This window comes from Pyrus communis, chromosome 13 (assembly GCF_963583255.1).
Source record: "Pyrus communis chromosome 13, drPyrComm1.1, whole genome shotgun sequence".
In the NCBI taxonomy this organism is placed as follows: domain Eukaryota; kingdom Viridiplantae; phylum Streptophyta; class Magnoliopsida; order Rosales; family Rosaceae; genus Pyrus; species Pyrus communis.
The window spans coordinates 17,144,953-17,168,029 of NC_084815.1; the positions used below are offsets into that span (position 1 = coordinate 17,144,953).

A 23,077-nucleotide genomic window follows, 5' to 3' on the forward strand; every position below is an offset into this window, starting at 1 on the left:
TTCTATTTTGATTCATGCCGATGGCACCATCTTCGCTAACAGAAATCCATGCCAAACATAAAGCAATATCTTCGTCAAAGGTTCAATTACGACCTCTAACGTGCTCTTTTGCCATCTTGAAAAATTTGGAAATGAGAAGAAATGGTAGAAAGAAAAATTGGAAGAATTGTAGGAGAAAAGTGAGTTTTGTGTGGATATTTGAACAAATACATAGGTATTCATAGAGTTTTTTGTTGAATTTTAAGTTAAATAATTTTTTTTAAATTATTTTAGCCGTTGGATTTAAATTTGGACCGTTAGATCTTCTTTTTTTTTACCTTTAGATTTGATTATATTCAATCTAAGCCGTTGGATTCAATAAATATATAAATATAAAACTAAAAAAAAAATTGAACCTGGACCGTTGGATTAACTAACAACGCATTTAAATCGAGCTCTTGGATGAAGAAAAGTAGCCGTTGGGCTACTTATTGGTTTGACACCCGGGGGAACAACCCCACGTGGGTTTGTCACCTTGCAGCAAATGCCTAGCGTGTGCAGTGTATAGGCGAGTTCGATTTGAGAAGTGGGCTTCACAGCCCTGGTTTCAGTCTCAGTTGGTGGGCCTATTTTGCTTTGTGGCCTAAAACTGGGCCGGTATTTGACCCCCATATCGGTTTTAGGTTTTAGGTTAATTTTAAGTCATGGGTTGGAGTGGATTTTATTTTGGGGGGGGGGGGGGGGGAGGGGGGAATTTTAGGTTTTAGCTCATTGTTGGAGATGGTCTTATCGACTAAACTTAAAGTTCAAAGGGGCAGCTGGGGGAGGAGGGAATTGGCCAATTATAAACGTTTAGGGAGTAATTGGCAAAAATTAAAGTTTATCAAAAAATTGATAGCTCCTTATAAGTTCGGAAAGAAAATCGACAAATACTTCTAATATATTAAACTCAAGAATTGAAATTGCTATCATAAAACTCAATATTTTCAACTCACTTTACAATTTCTATAAAATTAGAATCACAACCACTTTTCGAACCTTATAAAAAGAGAGTTTTAACGAAACACTCTCGATACTATTCACTTTTAACGAAAAATCATATTTTTATCTTTCTCTGGTACTATTTACTACACATTTATTCGTCATTTTTCATAAAAACTAAAGTTTTTTTTTACTTTTCATTAGTTTTCCTTATAAAAAAAACATGAATTCCAGAAAAATAAGTAAAAACAAGAAAATACTTTTTAGCCAAAAAGGTTTTCTAAGATTGACATAATTCTTCATTTTGGTTCATACCAATTAAAATCGATAGAAATGGTCTCTGGGTTTTGTCCATCGTAAAATATTTTGATCATTATGTGAAAATTCGGTCAGTATCCTCATAAAATTGTCATGTGGACGACCATGTGTCCACCTTTTTTAGAGTATTTTTATCAAACTAACTCTTCACTTAACGAGAATAATGACAAATTTTCAATGAATGACCTATATGATGATTTGTAGTGAACAAACTATAATAAAATGTCCCCGGGCACAGCAACACGCAAGTAGTGGAGAGTGACACGGAGACGCAAATCTAGCGAGTCGAGTCGACTCGATTCGCATCGCGTCGAGTTCAGGTTCAATTCAACGCAAGTCGTATTGTTTCCACTCTCAAACTGCTCTTTCACCGCGTCGCACTAGCGAACATTTAACGCTCCCTTCAAAACGCAAACGCATTTCGAAATTTCAAAGCAGCTCTCCTCTTCTCTCTGGCCGGCCCGTCGTCATCGTCTCTACGTTTCGAGGCTCGCCTCATATCCTGGCGACCTGAGTCTGAAACCGCAGTCGCCGCCGCCACCGATAGCCGAAGCCAAGAATGGAGAACCTGATATCATTGGTGAACAAAATCCAGAGAGCTTGCACTGCTCTAGGTGACCACGGCGAAGATAGCGCATTACCGACTCTTTGGGACTCTCTTCCCACCATCGCCGTTGTCGGTGGCCAGGTCCGCTCACGGTCCCTCACCTTCCATCTTATCTCTAAGATTGATTCATGCATATGAGTTTTGCTTGTGTTCATCGTTCTGTAGCTTAGTTATTGATTATGTAATTTCCAGTGTTAGTTATGGCGGTTCGGTTTAATTACTTTAACTCTGTTGCACAAATTGGTGCCAAATTGTAAATTCGTTTGATTTTCCACAGTTCACAAAAATTTGGATTCAAAGTTTGAAACTTTAAAGTAGCTCAATTTGGAAGGAGCAAAAATGAAAAACAAGAAAATAAGACATGTCAAATACAATAGTCAATTCGAGAAGAAAAAGTAGAGGGAATGGATATTTTTCATGTGATGGTGTTATATAATGTATGCTTATGATTTTGTTCTGTCCTGCAGAGTTCTGGGAAGTCTTCGGTTTTGGAGAGCATTGTTGGGAAGGATTTCTTACCACGCGGTTCTGGTAAGTTTAGTGAATCCTGGGCAATCTTAGTTGTTTGTGTGGTTTAGTCGTTCAGTATAGTGACTTCAATTTCAGAGCTATTTGTGCGGTCTTTGTTTTCGATTCTTGTTCTTGGATGTTTGGGAAATAATGCATGGGGAAATATTTGTAGGAATTGTTACTAGGCGTCCTCTTGTCTTGCAACTTATTAAGATTGACGAAGGAAGCAGAGAATATGCTGAGTTTCTCCACCTTCCAAGGAAGAGGTTCACTGATTTTGGTAGGTTTCTTTCTCTTCATTCTATCTTGTTTGCATTTTTGTGCAATGTTACAGTGCCACTAAATTTTATTGATATCCAGATTTTTCAGTAAAGATTTCGCCTCTTAGAAGATTTTCCCGATATGAAAATATCAAAATCATATCACAAAGAAGAAAACTTTGTGGCCAAGTATATTTTATTTGTGTTAGTGTGGAAATATACACACAGAGCTATCTGTATTTTTATTTCATTTTAAATGTTTGTCAACTGTGCAGCTGCTGTGAGAAAGGAGATTGCAGACGAGACAGATCGAGAAACCGGCCTCAGCAAACAAATCTCGAGCGTTCCAATTCATCTTAGCATATATTCTCCTAATGGTAAGATAAGCGATCTTTGACTTGTGTGCTTTTATTTATTTAAATTGGCGGTTCATAGTACCTAAAACTTGGAGCATCATGATTTTGGGAATGGGAATGAGAATGCGGTTCTGCCATGTATCTTGGAACATGGACCGGTTGGGGTAGACTCAAATGAAGTTTAATAGACTGTTTGATTACTAGTTTGAATGTGATAAGACAAATGTTGGGTCAAATGTCTTTTTATGATATCAGCCTTTCTTGCCACTAAATATAAAGGCGTTGGCCTCAGCTAATAAAATTTGAATATCTAGGACTAGGGTCCAGAATTTTCCTGTCTTTAATATGTCCACACTATAACATTTTCATGTAATGTAGTTTTTTGTATGCATATTTTGATCTTCTCTTTTACTGATGAACCAATTTTTATTGTTAATTCTTGGCAGTTGTTAACTTGACACTTGTTGACCTTCCCGGGCTTACAAAAGTGGCTGTTGGTAAGTGTCACGGATCTCATAGACTTGGCAACTGTTATGCAGGCACTTGATATGCAGTTTCTAACAAGCTTTCTTGGGAATGTAGAGGGTCAGTCGGATAATATTGTGCAAGACATTGAAAATATGGTTCGCTCCTTCATTGAAAAGGTAATATCCACTGGAATCTTGTTTTCCTTTTCATTTTTTTTTTTTTAACTATTCTGAACCATATTGTCTGATTAACATTTGATGCAGCCCAACTGTATCATTCTAGCTATTTCACCTGCCAATCAAGACCTTGCCACATCTGATGCAATTAGGATCTCTCGCGAAGTGGATCCAACAGGTGAACCCAATACTGTTTTCTACACATTGTAAATATTCTCTTGCCATTTTTAAGTCAAGGAATCATTATATCGATATACTGAAATGTGATATCTTGTAGTCCTGGCCACAGTTGACTACTTTATCTTGAAAAAGCACGTTGGAAAATTGTAGATGTTGAAGGATTCAGTATATTCCCTTTTTTTTTTGCAGGGGACAGGACACTTGGAGTTTTGACAAAGATTGATCTTATGGACAAGGGTACTGATGCAGTTGAAGTAAGTTGGCCTAGCAACGTCTTGTTTTCAGTGTTTGAGACCGGATGATTTGGTAATCAACCATTAAGCTAGAAAGTATACAGTATTAAAGAATTCTCAGTCGATTGCCCAAAAGATCTTTCTTTGACTTTTTTATAGTTAAGAAAATGTGGAAGAAGGTTTAGAAAAACATTTATGTACATTGTATCATCTGATGTTATTTAAACCTACATATTTCAAGAATTGCTTATAGGATATAGGTATCTAGGCTGATTCATATCGATTGATATGAAAAGTTTTATTTAGTCATACATTTTTGTTGGTTTGGTTATGAGTATTTAAATATACCATAAGTCTTTAAACTCTACCTCTCCAATTAGTCTCCCTCGTTTTGGGATGTTCTTTAAATTTTTTTTATGGAGTAGATACTAAATTATGACATACATTCAGTAGTGGGCACTCCAGATCAGGCATGTATGTACACATACATATGTAATCTCTTTTCAAGTCACAATGAGTAGCAAATCTTATATTTTAGTGGTTGGCAATACATACATTTTGGATACCCTTATTTTATAGATTGAAGTTGCATAAATTTTGCATTTTTATATCCCGATTTTCTTCTCCTATTTTGGGTTACTTAGATATTGGAAGGAAAGTCATAGCGGCTAAAGTTTCCTTGGGTTGGGGTCGTGAATCGCTCACAAGCAGATATTAACAAGAATGTGGATATGATTGCTGCGAGGCGTAGAGAACGTGAGTATTTTTCTACCACCCCAGAATACAAGCACCTTGCTCCCAGAATGGGTTCTGAGCATCTAGCTAGAATGCTTTCTAAGGTAGGCAACTGATACCCTACTTCAATCTGATTTCAGTATATTATTAACAAGAAATCAAGTTAGTAACTCCCTTGTATTTACCATTGGGTTAATCTTGGTCGCTTTCACTAAATTTTTGTGATGTTTACTGCCTCAGCATTTGGAAACTGTAATTAAGTCAAAAATTCCGGGCATCCAGTCCCTAATTAGCAAGACTGTTGCTGAACTTGAAACTGAACTGAGTCTTCTTGGAAAGCCTATTTCTGCAGACGCTGGAGTAAGTTTGCTTTGTTTTTCATTGTATCCTTTTGAAATGTCTTGCTTTTAAAATCAAAGTGATAATGAAGATTGACCTCTTTTTTTTAAACCTTTACAAGAGTTGCTACTGATTGATTGATCTGGACTTGCAGGGTAAACTGTATACAGTCATGGAGATTTGTCGTCTTTTTGATGGGACATATAAAGAACATCTTGATGGCGTGTATGTATCAACCACAATCATCTTTTACAATATTGGACAGTGCCTCGGAGGTGCTTGGCTTTTGTCTGTTACTCTATTGATTTAGTAGTTTTAAACTATGTTCTTCGCTGTCCACAGGCGTTCAGGTGGTGATAAAATTTACAATGTTTTTGATAATCAGCTTCCTGCTGCTCTGAAAAGATTGCAATTTGATAAGCAACTTTCAATGGAAAATATACGAAAGCTCATTACTGAAGCTGATGGATATCAACCTCATCTTATAGCTCCCGAACAAGGGTACCGTCGGCTCATTGAATCCTCCATAGTTAGTATGAGAGGTCCAGCTGAGGCAGCTGTTGATGCGGTATTATTATAGCTTACCTTTCCTTCTGTGCAAAATTTAGGTAATTATTTTGTCATGCTGCTTGTACTAGATGAGTTATTTTGAATTTTCCATGATTCCAGGTTCATATCATTTTGAAGGATCTGGTTCGCAAGGCTATCAGTGAGACTCCAGTATGTTCACAACCATGTTTGATTAGTTGCTTCCGTTGATTTTTCTGTCCTTTCATTATCTTTTGGTGTTAGTCTTGTTTCACTGTCCATTTCCTCGTTTTTTGTTATTCTTTTTTGTCTTGGATAAACACTGCCCTTGTCATCTCACAGGAGCTAAAGCAGTATCCTGCTCTCAGACTAGAGGTGACAAATGCAGCTACTGAGTCACTCGAGAGAATGAGAGAACAGAGCAAGAAGGCAACACTACAGCTAGTTGATATGGAATGTAGTTACCTGACGGCTGATTTCTTCCGTAATCTTCCCCAAGATGTTGAGAAGGGTGGAAACCCATCGCATTCAATTTTTGACAGATACAACGATTCATATCTCAGGCGGATTGGTGAGTCTCGTGAATGAAAAATTAACCTTGCATGTATTCTATGTAGGTTAAACTTTGCTTTCTCTTCTATTGAACCAATATCTAGACACCTTATTCTCTTGGTATATTCTTTTCTCTTAATAAAACAGGGACCACGGTTTTGGCTTATGTCAATATGGTATGTGTAAGTTTGCGTAACTCCATTCCTAAGTCTGTGGTCTATTGTCAAGTCCGAGAGGCAAAACGAGTCTTACTTGACCATTTCTTCATCGAATTGGGAAAACTGGAGGTAAGTACAACTTCTCCAACCCATCATTTCTTATTGTGTGGTGAAAATTGATCATTCTCGTAGAGAGCAACTGTTAGACTGTAGATTGACTCTGAATTTTTTTGCACAGACAAAGAAGTTGTCGTCATTACTGAATGAGGACCCAGCAGTAATGGAGAGGCGTTCTGCCATAACAAAGAGGCTGGAGCTATACAGGAGTGCGCAAGCAGAAATCAACTCAGTTGCTTGGGCGAAGTAGATGTGCGTGCAGCGCATCTATGATTTACGATTTAGTTGTAATGGTGGGAAGGAGAAGAGGAGTGGTGGGTGTGGAGGGGGGGGTTGGTGTGGGGTGGGGTTGGTGGGTGGTGGGGTGGTGTCTAGGCGGAGTTTGGAGGCATTCTGTTAATTTTTGATCATGTAGTAACGAATTGGCGAGAGGTGATGCAATCTTTAACTTGATGTCGCTATACTTGTTTTTTCAACAGCAACATTTTTCTAGTTTATGATCTGCTTCTGATGTGCCATTTTCTTCAACTTGTTTCTGCTTTGAGCATGCTTGTGAGTTGCAAATTAATCTATGCTTTTAGGTGCCAAAAAGCATAAGCTTGCATGTTGGGCTTTTTAGGGGATATACTCAACAAAATGCTTTCACAAGCAAAGATATAAAAGGTGCTAGGCGCAAGCGGGGGTCTAGTGCTTAGGTGGGGGTATATGCGGTTTTTTAAATTTTGATTAATTTATTATATAACATATAAATAAATGTCTACTATATTTAAAAAATAATGTAATTTGTATTGAGATACATAAATTATAAAATAAAATTACATATAAATTGTAAAGTATAAGAATATATTAAAAACATGGAAAACAAGTCTATTGAAATTTATTAAAGAAATAGGATGCAAAATGAAAGTTATCTATTATTTGTTTAAGTGAAAATCGCGACCTATGGGGATGGCTCAACAGGGCATAGGCGGGCTAATGGGCGTCTAAGCAGGTTTAAGCGCCAATTCTTAATTTTCAAATGTTTAAGGATTAATTGGGACAGTGACTAGCCATCTAGCGCCATAAATCTTTACAACAGCATCCACAAGGAAAATTAGTAAATACTTGAAATTTGAATCTTTTAAGTAAACAACAAAAATTAAAAGTAAATGGAACGGTTCGTGTTTATGACCATTTAGTTAGTTTAATGGGGTTATTTTGATATAGGGCAATGAGAGTTTGAAACTCCTATTTTCCAAACAAAAACTCACCTAATTTTAAACATTCAAATAAAACCCAAATTTCAAATAGACTGCCATGTAGACTGTCACATCCTGGCCCGGGCTCCCACCACATCATGGGCCCATTCCACCACCATAGCACGATATTTTCCGTTTTCGGCCCCGACCACACCCTCATGGTTTTGTTTCTGGGAACTCACACGATAACTTCCTAGTGGGTCAGACCCATTTCACCCGCACTCGTGTACTTAAACACTTTTAGGTTTTAATTTATTCACATTTTATACACTATCACACTTTATGGTTTCGTCACCTTCCAGGTATCGGCCAACACAACTCGATTCGGGGTCCTAGTGGACATTCCAGATCGGAGTGTGTCATAGACAAATATGTAACCAACTATTACAACACATTTACAACTTATGGCACAAAATCCTAATTTGGTCAATAAATATTATTACTCAGCCTAATTATGATGAGCAATTAAACCCATACGGATATTTACCTTTCTTGTATCATGAATATTAGTAACATATATATAAATTAACTTACCATATTAAAAAAATAGACATATCTCGTACGAAAAAAAAAATATTGTTTGAATCATGTAATTACCTACATACAAATTAATATACCTACTTATAAAATATTATACTAATTTACCTACTTTAATTTACCTATTCCAAAAAAAAAAATAGTGAAATTAGATAATGTTTGAATGTTGTGGGTTTGTGCTTGTAGGCAATTAAATAAACTTGAAATCTAATGCACATAAATCATATAGGTAAATTAGACTATTTTGTTTGCGTGGAACATATAGCACATAAATCATGAAAAATGCGAAAGGTCTTCGTTGGCCGTCGGGGGAGGGGGGCGAACGACATACCTTTGAGAACATAACAGGTAGGCCCAATAGCCTAGAATCCCATAAAAATGGTTAGAACTTAGAAGGTAGAAAGTAGAGAGGGGACCAAGATTTCCAAAGCGGGTCGTTTTTAACAGTTTGAGGATCCAAACCCGACCCAAGGTAGTTGGGATCTCAAATTCCGATAAGCAAGAGACGCAGACACTTTAACGTTCGAATTCACCAAACCCCTCAGCCTTTTCAGCAACACAAGTCACCTGGTCAGATCAGCCTCTCTCATTTCTCCAACCTACCTTTTTTATTTTTTATTAATTTCTCATTTTCCAATTATTTATCTGCCATTTGAGTTTACCACATTTTGATTGTATGTTTGCCTCTCTGCTTTATTTTGTAAGTTTTGCATTTTCTGGGTTTCTTTGAGAAATTGTGACCGATTTTTGTGTATAAATCTTCTGAGTTTATGGCTTAGTTGATAGTTTTCACTGTTTTTAATCAGTATTAATCTCAAAATTATGAAAGTTAATGGATTGTGGTCAGATCTTAAATCGACTTAGATAAAAAGTACGAACCACGAATTGGGTTCGTACTGTTTTTGCATCTCAATTTCTTTGGAGTGTATTTTGTATTTTATATATATTTGATGAGTACTGACTTCCTTGTGGAATTGCGGAATGCAGAACTGCATTGGAGGATATCGGGGAGAGTAGGGTATATGGTGTAAATGGCGTCGGAGAGGGAAAGTTTCGACCTTTCAGGACCATTGCTCCTAACTTCCATTGACTGGTGAGACCTTAAACCCCCTCCCCCCAACAAACACACACGCAATTTCTTTCGATAGATGAAGTTTTTTTTACCAAAATGGTATGGAGGAAGTTAAACTAATGAAAAAGGCGTATGAGGAATGGATGGTGTGGAGCTGTTTCCTTGTTTTGTGGAGTTGTATGCTTGTTACATTATGCAGTCATCGATTCAAGGGTTTTGTATTCCTTGTAATTTGACACAAGGTTTTTATTGGCCAAATTCGAGGGAACTTGTTTAGAAAAACACTTCCAGCATGAATCAATTGCGTCGTTATATGAATCGTATCCCTTGTTATGTCTCTTCTAATTTGAATAATTGACAATGCAGTTCATATGCAGACTTGTGCAAACCGGGTTGAGACTTATCTGTTGTTCTTTTATTTTGCGTTATGTATATCTTTACGAGCTATGCAACTTGCCTAGACGCTTAGATGCACTAGTGTCATATCTAGCAGTTATTCACATTTCCATGTGGTACGTAATATCTCCAAGTTTCTTGCTAACTTGCATGATAAACTTTACTTGTACAAAGTTCATACACGAAATTTGAGTTGATTGTGTACTAGTCTATCCATTGTCAATGTTGGTCAAGTTGCGAATTGTTTCTATCTGGAATTCCACTGCTTCCACTACTGTCTCTCAGCGGCTACCTTTTCCTTCTTTTGGAATTTGAAAGATGATATGGGATTTAAAATCTGTGCCATCCTATGCAGGCAGAATACTCAGCATCAAAGATCTGTTGCTGCCTGTTTGGTTCAGGGTGTCTACATTCTTGAACGGGACCGCCAAGAGGAACGAGAAGGGCCCCAGGCCCTTGCTCCTCCTTGGTGGGAGTTCTTCCATTTTAAGCTGCTCCGTAAGCTTGTGGATGATGTTGGTTTCTCTATCTTTGGTGCCGTATATGAGTTTAAACCTCCACCCTCTCTTTGTAACCATCCATCGGAAGGAAGCCCTTGTTATGTAATTGCTTTCCGAGGCACCATAACGAAGTATGACTCAGTCTCACGAGATCTTGAGTTGGATATTGAGGTGATCCGAAATGGACTTCACAGGACATCTCGCTTTGAGATTGCTATGCAAGCTGTCCGAAATATGGTTGCTGCATCAGGTCCTTCAAATGTTTGGTTAGCTGGCCACTCCTTGGGGTCAGCCATGGCAATGCTTGCTGGAAAAACTATGGCTAGCTCTGGCAATTATCTCAAATCTTTTCTCTTCAATCCGCCATTTGTGTCGGCCCCAATAGAGAGGATTAAGGATAAGAGAGTGAAGCATGGCCTTCGGATTGCAGGCAGTGTGATTACTGCAGGACTCACTCTTGCTATGAAGGCTAAACAACAACAACATCATCAACACAGAAGTCGACCAGAAAATGAACCATTCACTGCTCTAGCTGCATGGTTCCCTGGTCTATTTGTCAATCCATCTGATGACATCTGCTCTGAATATATAGGGTATTTCGAACACAGGAAGAAGATGGAGGACATTGGAGCAGGGGCCATTGAGAGGTTAGCAACTCAGAATTCTCTAGGGGGTCTACTGATGCACGCGATGGGAAAGAAAGCAGCGCCCGAGCCCCCATTGCACCTCATTCCTTCGGCGAACCTGACTGTTAATTTAACCCCTTCAAGGGATCTGAAAGAAGCCCATGGAATTCACCAATGGTGGAGAGACGACCTGCAATTGCTTTCCGAGGTCCACAAATACAAATAGTTTTCGGTGTTATTATTTTGCCGTGTGCTAGTATCTTTGTGTGAGTAGTAAAGCAGCCTCCAAGCTTGTTTACATCAGCCATCATTTTGGAAAGAAAAAAAGCAAAGAAATGAGGAAGAAGAGCAACTGGGAGGCTGTTTGGTTCTGATAGTGTGAAGCTGTTTACTAAAGTTTTTGTTGATCGGAGTATGAACGATATTGATTCTACATAAGTTGTTTATTCATTTATTTGATTGGAATGTAAATCACAATGATTACAAAGATGCCCTGGTACATTATTTTGTATGCTAGTTTATCTTAAACTTTGAAAGTTTGCACTTCTCGAAAAGATCCAATTCCTTCAAAATGAAAAGTTGAATTCTTTTTAAGGAAAACTAATAAAAATTATTTGAAAACTTTGAGTTTTAAAGATAAGGATAAAATAAAAGGTAAAGTAAATAGCACCATGATTAATTTTTTAGTATAAAAATGTGATTTTTCGTTAAAGTAAACAGTACCGAAGATTTCCATTGAAGTTTCCTTCTTTTTATTATATAAGACATCAATGGCTACTTTGATTCCTCCATAATTGGTAAACACAGAAATACTCTATAAAAATGTAACTTCCTTCTATTTTTTCTCTTTTTCAACTACGAATTATTAATTTATGTCAAAATAGAATTGTTGCTATTGATTGAAGCGATATTAATAAAAACACTTTATAGAGAAACATTTTCCAACGAACCTTGAAATTGTAGAAGCAAGCTTTAAATTTCCTTGGACCACGTATGAATTCGTTACTCGATTGAACCTTCTTGTTCCTAGTGCTCCGTAGAAATCCATGGCTACCCCTTTCTTTGACCGATTGAGGCATTCCCGCGTGCTGATGGGCTCTCTGTTTTTCCGGACACAGGTGACGTGTGAATGATAAGGCAAATAATTTAATAGTTACCTTTCTTTCTTTTTACCCTTCGTAACCGGGACAGTGTGTGAACAAACGTGGAAATAGTCAAAAAGCAGTATCGAATCCCAATGGCATGACCATGGCTGGAGTCCTGTCCACTGTTTGGGTCTCCACTCAACCACTGCCATTTTTCTGTTTGCTTTTCTCTTTGGTAACCGCCAAGAGTCCGGATCCTTTTGTGAAAATTTTCGAAGTTTCGTGAATCGTATTCATTTATTGTATATTGTACAGTTTGGAATTATTTTAAATTTTTTTATTTAAAATTGAACACAATAGCATATGATAAAAACTAACTACACGATGTATGATTCAATGACACGATTCATTAATTTGTGAAATTCCCACAGAGGATCCTGTTGGAACCGCCGCAACCCCCAATTTAGCGTTGTTTTCTTTATTGGTAATAAATCAATCATGAATTGTTACTTGCTAAAGCATTTTCCATTCCGAATATCCCATGACTATGTTTACTCAATTACCATTTACTGGTTGGCTTAAATTTATGTTTCCGTTCTCTCACACTAGCTATGGTTCACACTTACAAGAACTTTCGTGTCCTTGCAAGAAAATGTTAAGATAACAGTATATCAAATTAATCACACACTTTGTTCTAAAAATAAAAAAAAAAGAAAAGAAAGAACTAATCACACTTTTCTATGCGCAGAAGTTAAAATGTATGATTAGCTTTGAGCATCACACATTTTCATCTCATTGTAAATTTCTTCTGACAGTCACATACAGTTTTATTCTTAACCTAATTATATACTGTATTTTGAAAGATCGAAACGCATACTGATATAATTTGAGAGTATTTTTGTTCACCATTATAACTATAATATATGCGCTTTAAACATTTATTCATCAGCTATGTGTCATTTCACTTACGTCTAATTAAGTTTCACATTAAATGTTTCTTTTTTAATTTAAAAAAATTAATCAAGATCAAATAAAAAAACACGTGGCAGATGATTAAATGTATATCGAATATAGGGGATATGCTGTCTTCGCATCCCTTTCTACTTCCCACACGCCTCTTTCCATTTTGAACCGTCGGATCGAATAAATTGAAGAAAAAATCAAAGGATAAAAATTAACAAGAGGTGTGAAAAATTTAAAACAAAAAAAAATGTGTGAATAGAACAGCTGTGAACATACCTATAATTTATAGTGGTAAGTAAAATACTCTCATATAACCTCGTTCCAAGTAAGTTTTCCTCGGTAGATTCATGCACTTTTCACTTATCCCGGTGATTATATTAACTCAACAAGGACCCGCATTTTACGCTTCTTTACATAATTTTACCGACACAATTAGGCTCCAGGCCACAGGCACAGATGGGATCCTAAACTTGATGATTGGGACCTTGGAATTGGGATCCATTACCTTAAATCACACCTTTAATAAATCCCTCAAGTAATTGGCCAATTATTTTTTTACTTAACCAACTGCAGCACTAGAAAATTAGGATTATGGTAATATCAACCTTTATTTAAACACTAATTAATCTCTAAGCCTCAGCATTCATCAAACTCCAGAAAACAAAAGGCCAAAAGCAAAAAGCCACCTCTTCAACTGTTCCCACCTTCCCTTCTTTTCAAGGCTCACGGCCAACAAGACTTCTAACTAAAGGCTTCAACTTTATGAATTACAATCACCGAACACAAAAAAAAAATTGTTTAGTATTATGATTTAGTAGTATTCTTCTTCACTTGTTAATGCAGAATTTAAATTCGATTCTCACCGTTCAATTATTTTTGTTAACAAATTGTGATGCTTAATCTCCTCTCCCAACCGTCAGCGTAAATTATTTCGTTTGTTAAAAAACACAAAAAGAGAAACACCCAAATTCCCCCACTAAAACAAAAAACTCGATGCACAACCACCTAGCTCCAGCGAAATTAATTGTCAAAAATTACTACTTTTTTTACACTTCCGTTGATGGATTGGGGTTAACAAATTGGACGCCCCAGTTACCAATTTTGGCAAAATCTACAGAAAAAACTACTCTTTCCAATTTCACTCACCAAATAAAAAAAAAATAAAGAAAACCAATAGCTAACAGTGAAAAGCCAACACAGATCCATCACTCACAGCAATGTACACTTCACACCTAGATTTTGCCTCCACATGGTGGGTAAGAAAGTGCATGACCCGAATCCGACCCCCCATCTCCAACCGCGACTCAATCTGCATCGTGGAACCGACGGGTCCGGCGCCGGTGCCGCTCAACCCGCTCAACCCATCTCCGAAAGTGGGGCCCAGTGGGTTCTGGACCATCCCGGAAGCCCGATTGGGATCGGAGACCGGGAACGACTGGGCGGCGAAGGTGGCGGCCATGAACTGCGTCTGACCCGCTTCGATCTTGCCGGCGGGTATGAACATGAACCCGACTTGGCTGCCGGAGTAGATAAGCTGGAGAGTGCTGTCGTAGTGGCTGAAGGCGGCGCGGTTGGGGTTGTGGACGGAGACGTATTGGGAGAAGGTGAAGTTGACGGTGGAGTTTTGGATGGAGAAGGAAGGGAGCTGGACGGCGGAGACAGAGATTTTGGGGTCTTTGGGCTTGAAGACGGTGAAGTAGACGATGAGGATGACGATGACGACGAAAATTAGGAAGATGGTGGCGACGATGCAGGAGGCGAGGTTCGTACGGCCGGACGGCGGCGGTTTGGGCCGCTGAGGCCGCTGAGGCTTGCTCATGGTTGATTAAATGAGCTTAATTGGGGAATTAAGAGAAGCGGTGGAGTAGTGGGATCTTTGAGAGAGAGAGAGAGAGAGAGGGAATTTAGGGGAGTGTTTGGATGTGGGATTGTATTATTGTAGTGGTAAGAAAGAGTGAGGGGGTGAGAAAAAATGTGGGAAAGATGAAAGTGATGGGAAGATGTCTTTGTTGAGAGTTGAGACAAAAGAACGAAATTGTGAGAGAGACAGAGAGGGAGAGAGAGAGAGAGAGACTTTGTCTTTTTCTTTTATGTTTTATAAATTTTGGAGGGTAATTTTTTTTTTTTAAATTTACGTCTTCAAGTCAAACCTGATTGATAGTTTAAATTCATAATTTTATCGTAAAAACATTTTATGTTGTTAAATTTATGGATTGGAGAAACGTTTTGAGAATGGAGCTATCCACACACCTATTTTTACTTCTTACATATTTTATTAAATTTTTGATCATCGGATCGAATGAATTAAGAAAAATCAATGACCAAAAATAAAAAAAGATGTATGAGAAGTAAAAAAGAATATCTGAATAGCATTATCCTTCTTTAAACTTGGACTCCCTATATTGCTTGGTGTAGTGTTGGTTTTACAAATTTAATATGAATAGTGATTGTAACTCCACACATTTTAAGAAAATGTTAGAAATCTCTTTTTTGTTTCCTTAACTCACGCCTCCAATAATTTTTAACTAAAAGAGAATCTTCGGTAGGAGTGTCACATTGTCAAGTATGTAAGGTAAGTTAGTAAGATGTTGTCAAGTTGACACAAACAAAATTAACCAAAAAGCCAGACATACTTGTTAGGTCATCTCCAATCAATCCGGCCAGAGGATCATAGGGCTAAAAATAGCCCGAAATGACAGGAAAACCGTCTCTAACCGAAGGTTAGGCTAAATGGCTCATGGGCCCCACTCGACCAAAATTTTGCAATCGGGCCAACCGGCTGGCTCGAACTAGCCAACCCCGAGTAGGCCCAATGGTTCAAATCCAATGACTATCTGGCGTCAACATGACGCCAGCTAGCAATGGCTAGCTGATGTCATGCTGATGCCAGATTACTGTTGGATTTGAATATTTTTTTTTTTTTTTTGACAAGATTTAAAAACAAAATTCTAATTTTTTTTCCTTTAACTACCTAAGCCATTAAACAACATTAAACAACATTATACAATATTAAACAATATTAAACAACATTAAAGAACACAATCTCCACCCTAGTACTACTTGGGGAAGTTATTCCAACTTAAACAACATTAAAAAAAATATTTAACAACATAAAACTTAAACGCATATTTCATGCTTCCTTTGCCCCAAAGATGTGCAACAAGATCTTGTTGTAGGTACTTGTTTGCGGCACGCGAATGTATCATTCTATGACGCCTCATGTACTCATTTAAATATGGAGAGTTACTCACATATCAACATGTGTGTCACATCCCGGCTCGGGCCCCTACCACATTCCGGGCTCGACTCCACCGTAGCACGATATTGGCCGCTTTAAGCCCCTACCACACCCTCATGTTTTGATTTTGGGAACTCACACGAGAAATTCCCAGTGGGTCACCCATCCTGGGATTGCTCCTACTCAATCTCGCTTAACTATGGAATCCGAAGCCAGTGAGCTCCCAAAAGGTCTCGTGCTAGGTAGAGATGAGAATATACATATAAGGCTTACATGATCCACTCCCATGGGCGATATGGGATGTTACAATCCATCCCCCTTAGGGGCCCGACGTCCTCGTTGACACACATCCAGCCAGGGTTTGGCTCTGATACCAAATTGTCACATCCCGGCCCAGGCCCCCACCACAACCCGGGCTCAACTCCACCGTAGCACGATATTGTCCGCTTGGGCCCCGACCACGCCCTCACGGTTTTGTTTTTGGGAACCCTCCTTGGGAGGTTCTTGTGTGAGTTCCCAGAAACAAAATCGTGAGGGTGTGGTTGGGGCCCAAAGTAGACAATATCGTACTACGGTAGAGTCGAGCTCGGGTTGTGGTGGGGGCCTAGGTGCTAGGTAGAGATGAGAATATACATATAATGCTTACAGGATCCACTTCCCTAAGCGATGTGGGATGTTACACATGGCACTCGAATCCTATCTGAAAAATTATTGAGATTACATATCGAAAAGAAATCTGGAGAGTTACTCACTTTAGTGACACGTGTTACTCTAAATCCTATCCGAAAAATTATTGAGATTACATCTCGAAAAATTATTGAGGTAGTTTAATTTAAGTAACCATATTAATTCAATTAAAATAATAAATTATGTTTGGCCTATAGCCCTTTGACCCCCTTGGTTGGAGATGATTTTTTGTCGCAAGGCTATGTTTGGCCTATGACCCTTTGGTCTTTTCGGTTGGAGTTGGTAAAAAATATGGTTGACACTGTTCATTAAAATATTAATTTTTTGGAGAACTATGAGGTTAAAAGGAGCCATCTGATCCTTCTTCGGTTAAAAATGACCTTAGGGTAGGCTTTCACTGTCTGTATGGCTGCCATGCCTACCGAGGCATGGAATTTGGTTCATGGCTCGAAGGTTTCAATTACTAAAAAGTCACTTATAGTACTATTCACTTACAACACCTTTTTATCCTTTTGATTAAAACTCAAAGTTTTCAAGTCCTTTTAATTAGTTTTCCTTTGTTTTAATCCATGTAGTTCAAACTTAAATAACCATATCTTATAGCTTGTAGCACAAGGGTTAAAGAGTGTTTATTCCTATACCTGAAGTCTTGTGTTTTTTCAAGTGGTTAAGCGCGTTTGTCCTTGCCACTTAGTACTATAGTCTACTGATATTCCTCTTCACTTGTAAGTGAGAGGGCTTATGTTTGATTCTCGCTAAAGGCGAATATGAATTATATTATTGTAAGCTCATTGTAATGTTTAGCTCAATCCCCCCACACCCTTTAATGTAAATAATATCGTTTGTTAAAAAATAAGAGCATTTATCCTCATATCGACGGTGTTGATTTTTAATTCAATAAAATATGTTCGTGTTGAGAATAAATTGAGTGGGAACCACAAACTTATGTGGCTTTTTATTTAAAAGTTTTGGTTAAAATTCGGTGGACGGGTGATTATTTATTAGGATCTTAGTTTTGATGAGTTGATAATTTCTTGCAATGGGGTCCACCTAAGCACTATATTAGGAGATCGTGTTCCCTTTAAGTTGCTATGCTAATCTCGGTAATTAAATTTAAAAGATTGAAAATGCTGAGGAATTGAGTTCATAGCAATCATGATAAGCAAGTTGAAGTCAAATCAAATTCGATGCTGCAGCTCCTGTTTCAACATAATATTCTTGATTTTATTAGAATTATTTGTAGCTCTGCAGAGATTTTTTGTTGTAATTTACTTCTGGGGTAAAAAAAGTAGATGAAACAATTCAAAATCACTTTATTCAAAAGCACTTTTCCCTTGCTTTGTACTGGGGCTCGTATAGGGCCAAAGAGTTGGTTTCAATTATCAAACTGACGAAAACTCACATGGGTTTTGGCATCATTGAAGGTCAGCATTGCAGCAATGTTGAGTTTAGAGTTTGGAGAAAAACTTGCGCAGCGGAAACCGGACCACGTGTATTGCCTGACTGCTTAGAAACCACTCGTATTTTAGGGGTTTCGCACGAATCCTCTAACCCCACCAGGAGTTAGGCAGCCCTACCGAAATTTCTCTGGTTAGTTTGAGCACACAGAGATGGTAATCATAGGTGAGAAGATGCCATGTCTTCTGGCCTCCCTTCTTTATAGGAACAATGCCGGTATAGAAAGTAACGGAAATTAGAAGAGAAGTTTCTAACTTCCTATTTTCTGATCAAACTGCAGTCTCTGGTTTAAACAAAACCTCCATTAAACAGTCTAAATCGCGCATCGATGAGAAAATTATCGACTTGTCAATAGACGTGCAGTTCCAATCTTCAAATCCTTCAGCTACATATGAATGTTAACAGCTAAACCCTAAACTATTTTCGTAAAGTAGTATCAGACCAGGAAATAAATTCAATGCAGGAATTCTTGAGCTCCCGAAGGAGCGCTGCAGTACCTGAGCTCCCTACTTGCGAAACGCTTCCTGTAATCCATAAATATGAAAAGATCTTATCCATGATCATCTTAAAAAACAGTTGACAGAAGTCTTTGTATTATCTCCATCAGTTGACAGAAATGAAAGCGAAAGTTTCAGGCTTATTATATGAAACTACATAAGCCATCAACACTTCATACAAGCTTGCAGTCCATCCGAAAATGGACTAGTAATTCATTCAATACATACATATATGTACCTATAATATAGGAATTTACTTTGTAAGCTTGTCGAGCTGGGAATCCATGACCTCGGAGATGGCTTCAAGAAATGCAGCTTCACTCATGCCCGGGAGCAAGGAATCCTGAGCTTCACGCACTATCTCCTCAATCACTGACTCCTTGTTTATATTTTCTCTACACATGAGGCTCCCAATGGCAAAAGGGGTGAGACCTCTCTGTACCCCTTTCTTCAGAAGCATGGTGGAGATATGGAGCGTGCGGGCACACTCAACTGGAATGTCCCACCCGTAAAATTTCAAAAGTGCGATATCTTGTTCAGCATCCAAACAATTTATGTACTCAATGGTGTCAGGAGAATAAGCCTGGCGAGCTTGTGGCCAATAAAGCCAATCGAAAGTGCAATCTTCAAACTGCAGAGACAGCGAAGAACTACGCTTATGAGTTAAAGAATATAACCAATCATATATACTAGAAATCTTGTTGAAAAAAACGTGTATGAAATCATTCTGGCAGGTAAAGAAAAAACACCAAATAACGACAACGTTCACATGACCATTACTAACAACTATTTAGATATGAGACTGCGGAAAACAAATAAAAAACATCTTAAGTTGAAAAACTCATTTATGCATTAGACAATCTTTCCCAACCTAAACATTAGCTATTGTTGTAGTCGAATTTTCAACCTGTTTGTCCAACATGAACCCTACTTTTGACACACCTAAATTACATTGCATCCACACATGGAGATTGAGTGAAACTATATGTCGTATTCAAAATTCTACTGTTAGAGTTTCATGATTTACACAAAATTATGGAAGGAAAGAGAAGGCAAAATAGTGATGCGAACATTTAAAAATATCACTAATATAGGAGAGCATGAACGAAAGAACACACACTTACATTCTCTGGAAGGCAGTACCCATGATCAATAGGAATGAGCTTTATCTCACCATCTTCCCCTTTTCTAAACAAAATATTCCCAGCATGCCTGTCTGCATTTGCCATTCTTATATCAAAAACGCTAATCTTGTGCACCTCCTCTGCCGGGAAACGACTAGGACCCATGTCCTCACAACTTCCATCATTCTTCATGAAAACTTGCAATGACCCCATCTTAACATTCTTTGATGAGCAATCATACCCTTGCGGATGATTAAATGCTTTATGCAAGCACCTAACCAAAATGGTCGGAGGCACCCCAGCAAAGCCAATCGTCTCGTTTGATAAATTGTGAGGCCCGCTCTTGGGATGATCCAACAAGTACGCTGCCACTTCCCTCACGGATCCTTCTCCTACCCTTGTTCCCCTTTTCAAACCCTCACCATCCAGGGACGCGGGCAAGCCATGGGGATTGTTCACTGCATTAGGCTCCTCATCCACAGGCTTGAAAACAGAAACAAACTCCTGGAAGGAATCTTGCATGAAATAAGTTCCTCCAGTGCCTTCAGATGACCTAATAGGTTGATTGCCCATCTTCAAACCATTAAATGTGGAATTCAGCATGTCCCAAGCATAAGAGGGAAGCTTAACCTTGGGATTCACAACAATTGGTTCCAACAAGAAATCTGGATTGCGATAAGGTAACTGCCATGTTACAACTGGAACCCTCTCGGATCGGTGGTTGACCACTCCATTGACCTCTTCTCTGCATTCATCAGAAAGCGGTGCCACAACAGAAAGCTCCAAATCTTTATCATAATGCTTAGCCCTAACCTTGGCAGATTTCTGAACCACCAAGTGAATGACATCATCATTGTTCTTACAAATATCATCAATGAGCCTCTGGTCATCAAGCTTTTCACCATTGCAGAAAAGTTCCTGATCCTCGGGATCATAGGCCTTCCCCTTCTTTAAAACCCGTTGCTTGAGGTACCCGACATTTCGATGTCTATCAACATGGAAATCAAATTCCTTCCCACCAATGGTGCTAACAGTGATATGCAAAAGATCAGAAAGCCTAAGAACCAAATGCAACACATTCTCACCAGTGATGCCATAGTTCTTAATGAGAGTATCGTTCCGGGCCAATTCCCTGCCTTCGAAAACAAGCTTCTGTTTCTTCACCACGAACCCTTTGCACGTTTGGATCCTTAGCTTCACCGAAGCAATGGAATCGGACTCCAAAACGCGCATAGGGATCACGGAGCCAGCAACCCTGAGATACAACATGATTGATTCACTAGAGCAATGCCCCAGCTGGCTTTCGAAAAACCCAGCAGCAGCAGAATGTCCCGGGCTCAGGGCAACATCAGCAAGAGACATTTTTCAAAGATTCAAACTTTTTTGTTCTTCCTTCAAATTCAAACCCCCCCCCCCAAATCGAAAATAAAAAACCAGGACCCTCCTTTCTTTTTATTTTATATTTGTCTACCGATATTCAAATTCAAGGCGCTTCAAACCCAAAGCCCTTTGATCTCATTGATCAAAAACCCAAATGTTAAATTAATTCAAAAACAAGACCCAAAAAACCAAATTCTGTACAAACAGAACCAAACCAAACCAAACCAAAAGGGAAAAAAATCCAAAATCCCCAGAAAGAATTGAACTTTGCAAATCCAAAATTCAAAAGCCCCGGGATTCAAGAGAAACCCTCTGATTAATCAAACCCAGATCCCTAAATCAAATTAAAAATTAGCAAAAAATGTAAAACTCCAACTTGTTCTTGAAAGCTCCCACAGATATTCAGTGGATTCAAAATCCAATCACGATGTGAAAGTTGGGTTCTTCAGAAATTAGGACACACAATTGGGAATTCTTCTCTCTAAATCGAAAAATGAATCAGATGATCAATGCGCGGATAATCGAATAAACTCTCACAAAAAAGAATGGGGGGCAAAGAATTGCAATTTGAGGAGAGAGTGGATTCTTACCTTAAGGGAAAGAATCAAATGAAATGGGCAAAGGATGAGAGCTTAAATTGCATGACCATTTCAGGGGTGGCGATTAATTGCCGAGTAATTCAGCCGAGATTTTGCATTTTCCCAGAATGGAATGTAATAAGTCTAAGCTCCCGCGATCTTCTCTGCCGAATTTTTCTGGGTCCGATTATTTTGTCGTCGATAAGAGAGCGAGTGAAAGACTGAAGAACGAGGAGAGAGAGAGAGAGAGAGGTGGGAGACAAAATTATAACCGTTGGCTTTTTATAAAAGTTTGACCAGAACGACTATAACGGGAAGTGCTCGCCGGTTTTTAGTGTTTTGAAAAAATCCGAGATACGGACGACCGGTAACTGTTTTTTGTAACGGCCGTTTGTTTGTTTGTCTTGTGGGTCGGGGAGCACATTTAGGTGGTAAATAATAACTCCCCGGGAAAATGAAAAGAGAGAAATAAAAAAAATAAATAAAAAAGATAATTATTATGACAATTAATAATGGGTAAATTATATAAAACTACCTTAATTATTGGGCCAATCATAGTTTCATACCTCATTTTTAAAACATTTCAATGTCATACGTTATCTTCGAATTTATTGCAATGTCATACCTTCCATCAGTTTGTCTGTCAATTCTTCTGTTAAGTGTTTACGTGGCTTGAGGCGGGACCTGTGACATCCCGTCCCGGAAATATCGAAACGCATGTGTGAAATTATAGTTTTGCCCCTAGTGCGTTTTTCGTCACGTTGTTAGGTTGTTTTGTGTGTTGTGGCATGTGTTGGGCCACACCCACACCTGCACATTCACTGTCTCTCTCTCTACCCTTTCTCTGTCTCTGTCTCTCATCTCTCTCTCCCTTCCCGTTCTCACCATACGTACGGACAAACCCCAAAACCCCTCAAACCTTAGCAGATCGAGGGAACCAAGTACACCATAAAGCTCGTGAGGTTGAGAGGAGTCCAGTGGTACCATTTTCAGGTAAGAAAACTACCATTTTCACGTCGATTCGAAGTGGTCCGAATTGTGTACTGTTCATGCAAGTTTAATCTAGTTAGTTTTTGGACTTTTGAAGCTTGTAGATGTGTTGGTGAGGTCCCAAGGAGCTTGGGAGTGCATCGTTGGACGGTTTTGGACGTCGGAACCACGAACTGTAAGTTTGGCCGAATTTCCATGCTTTTGAAAAGTT

The 23,077-nt window shown here is 38.5% G+C and overlaps 3 protein-coding genes and 1 pseudogene across 4 annotated transcripts; 2 read left to right on the forward strand and 2 right to left on the reverse strand.

Annotated features, from left to right (window-relative positions):
• The first annotated feature begins 1,693 nt into the window (after positions 1-1,693).
• Positions 1,694-6,798, forward strand: LOC137713144 (dynamin-related protein 5A-like; annotated as a pseudogene).
• A 1,840-nt stretch (positions 6,799-8,638) lies between these two features.
• On the forward strand, positions 8,639-11,365 carry LOC137713457 (GDSL esterase/lipase At4g10955-like). 2 transcript variants are annotated; one of them, XM_068452752.1, is made up of 3 exons: positions 8,639-8,842; positions 9,260-9,365; positions 10,096-11,365. In XM_068452752.1, the coding sequence occupies exons 2-3, from the start codon at positions 9,304-9,306 to the stop codon at positions 11,090-11,092; spliced, it is 1,059 nt and encodes a 352-aa protein (XP_068308853.1). In that variant the 5' UTR covers positions 8,639-8,842; positions 9,260-9,303; the 3' UTR covers positions 11,093-11,365. The 2 variants fall into 2 exon arrangements, with proteins under 2 accessions (XP_068308853.1, XP_068308854.1); XM_068452753.1 differs by having other exon boundaries at positions 8,840-8,972.
• A 2,461-nt stretch (positions 11,366-13,826) lies between these two features.
• On the reverse strand, positions 13,827-14,868 carry LOC137713787 (uncharacterized). The gene has a single exon (XM_068453139.1). It carries the CDS (start codon positions 14,731-14,733, stop codon positions 14,092-14,094), a length of 642 nt encoding a protein of 213 aa, XP_068309240.1. The 5' UTR covers positions 14,734-14,868; the 3' UTR covers positions 13,827-14,091.
• Positions 14,869-18,860: 3,992 nt separating this feature from the next.
• Positions 18,861-21,417, reverse strand: LOC137712892 (phosphatidylinositol 4-kinase gamma 2-like). The gene is made up of 2 exons (XM_068452077.1): positions 19,919-21,417; positions 18,861-19,425 (listed from the first exon to the last, which is right to left on the reverse strand). Exons 1-2 carry the CDS (start codon positions 21,278-21,280, stop codon positions 19,048-19,050), a joined length of 1,740 nt encoding a protein of 579 aa, XP_068308178.1. The 5' UTR covers positions 21,281-21,417; the 3' UTR covers positions 18,861-19,047.
• Between the last annotated feature and the right edge of the window lie 1,660 nt (positions 21,418-23,077).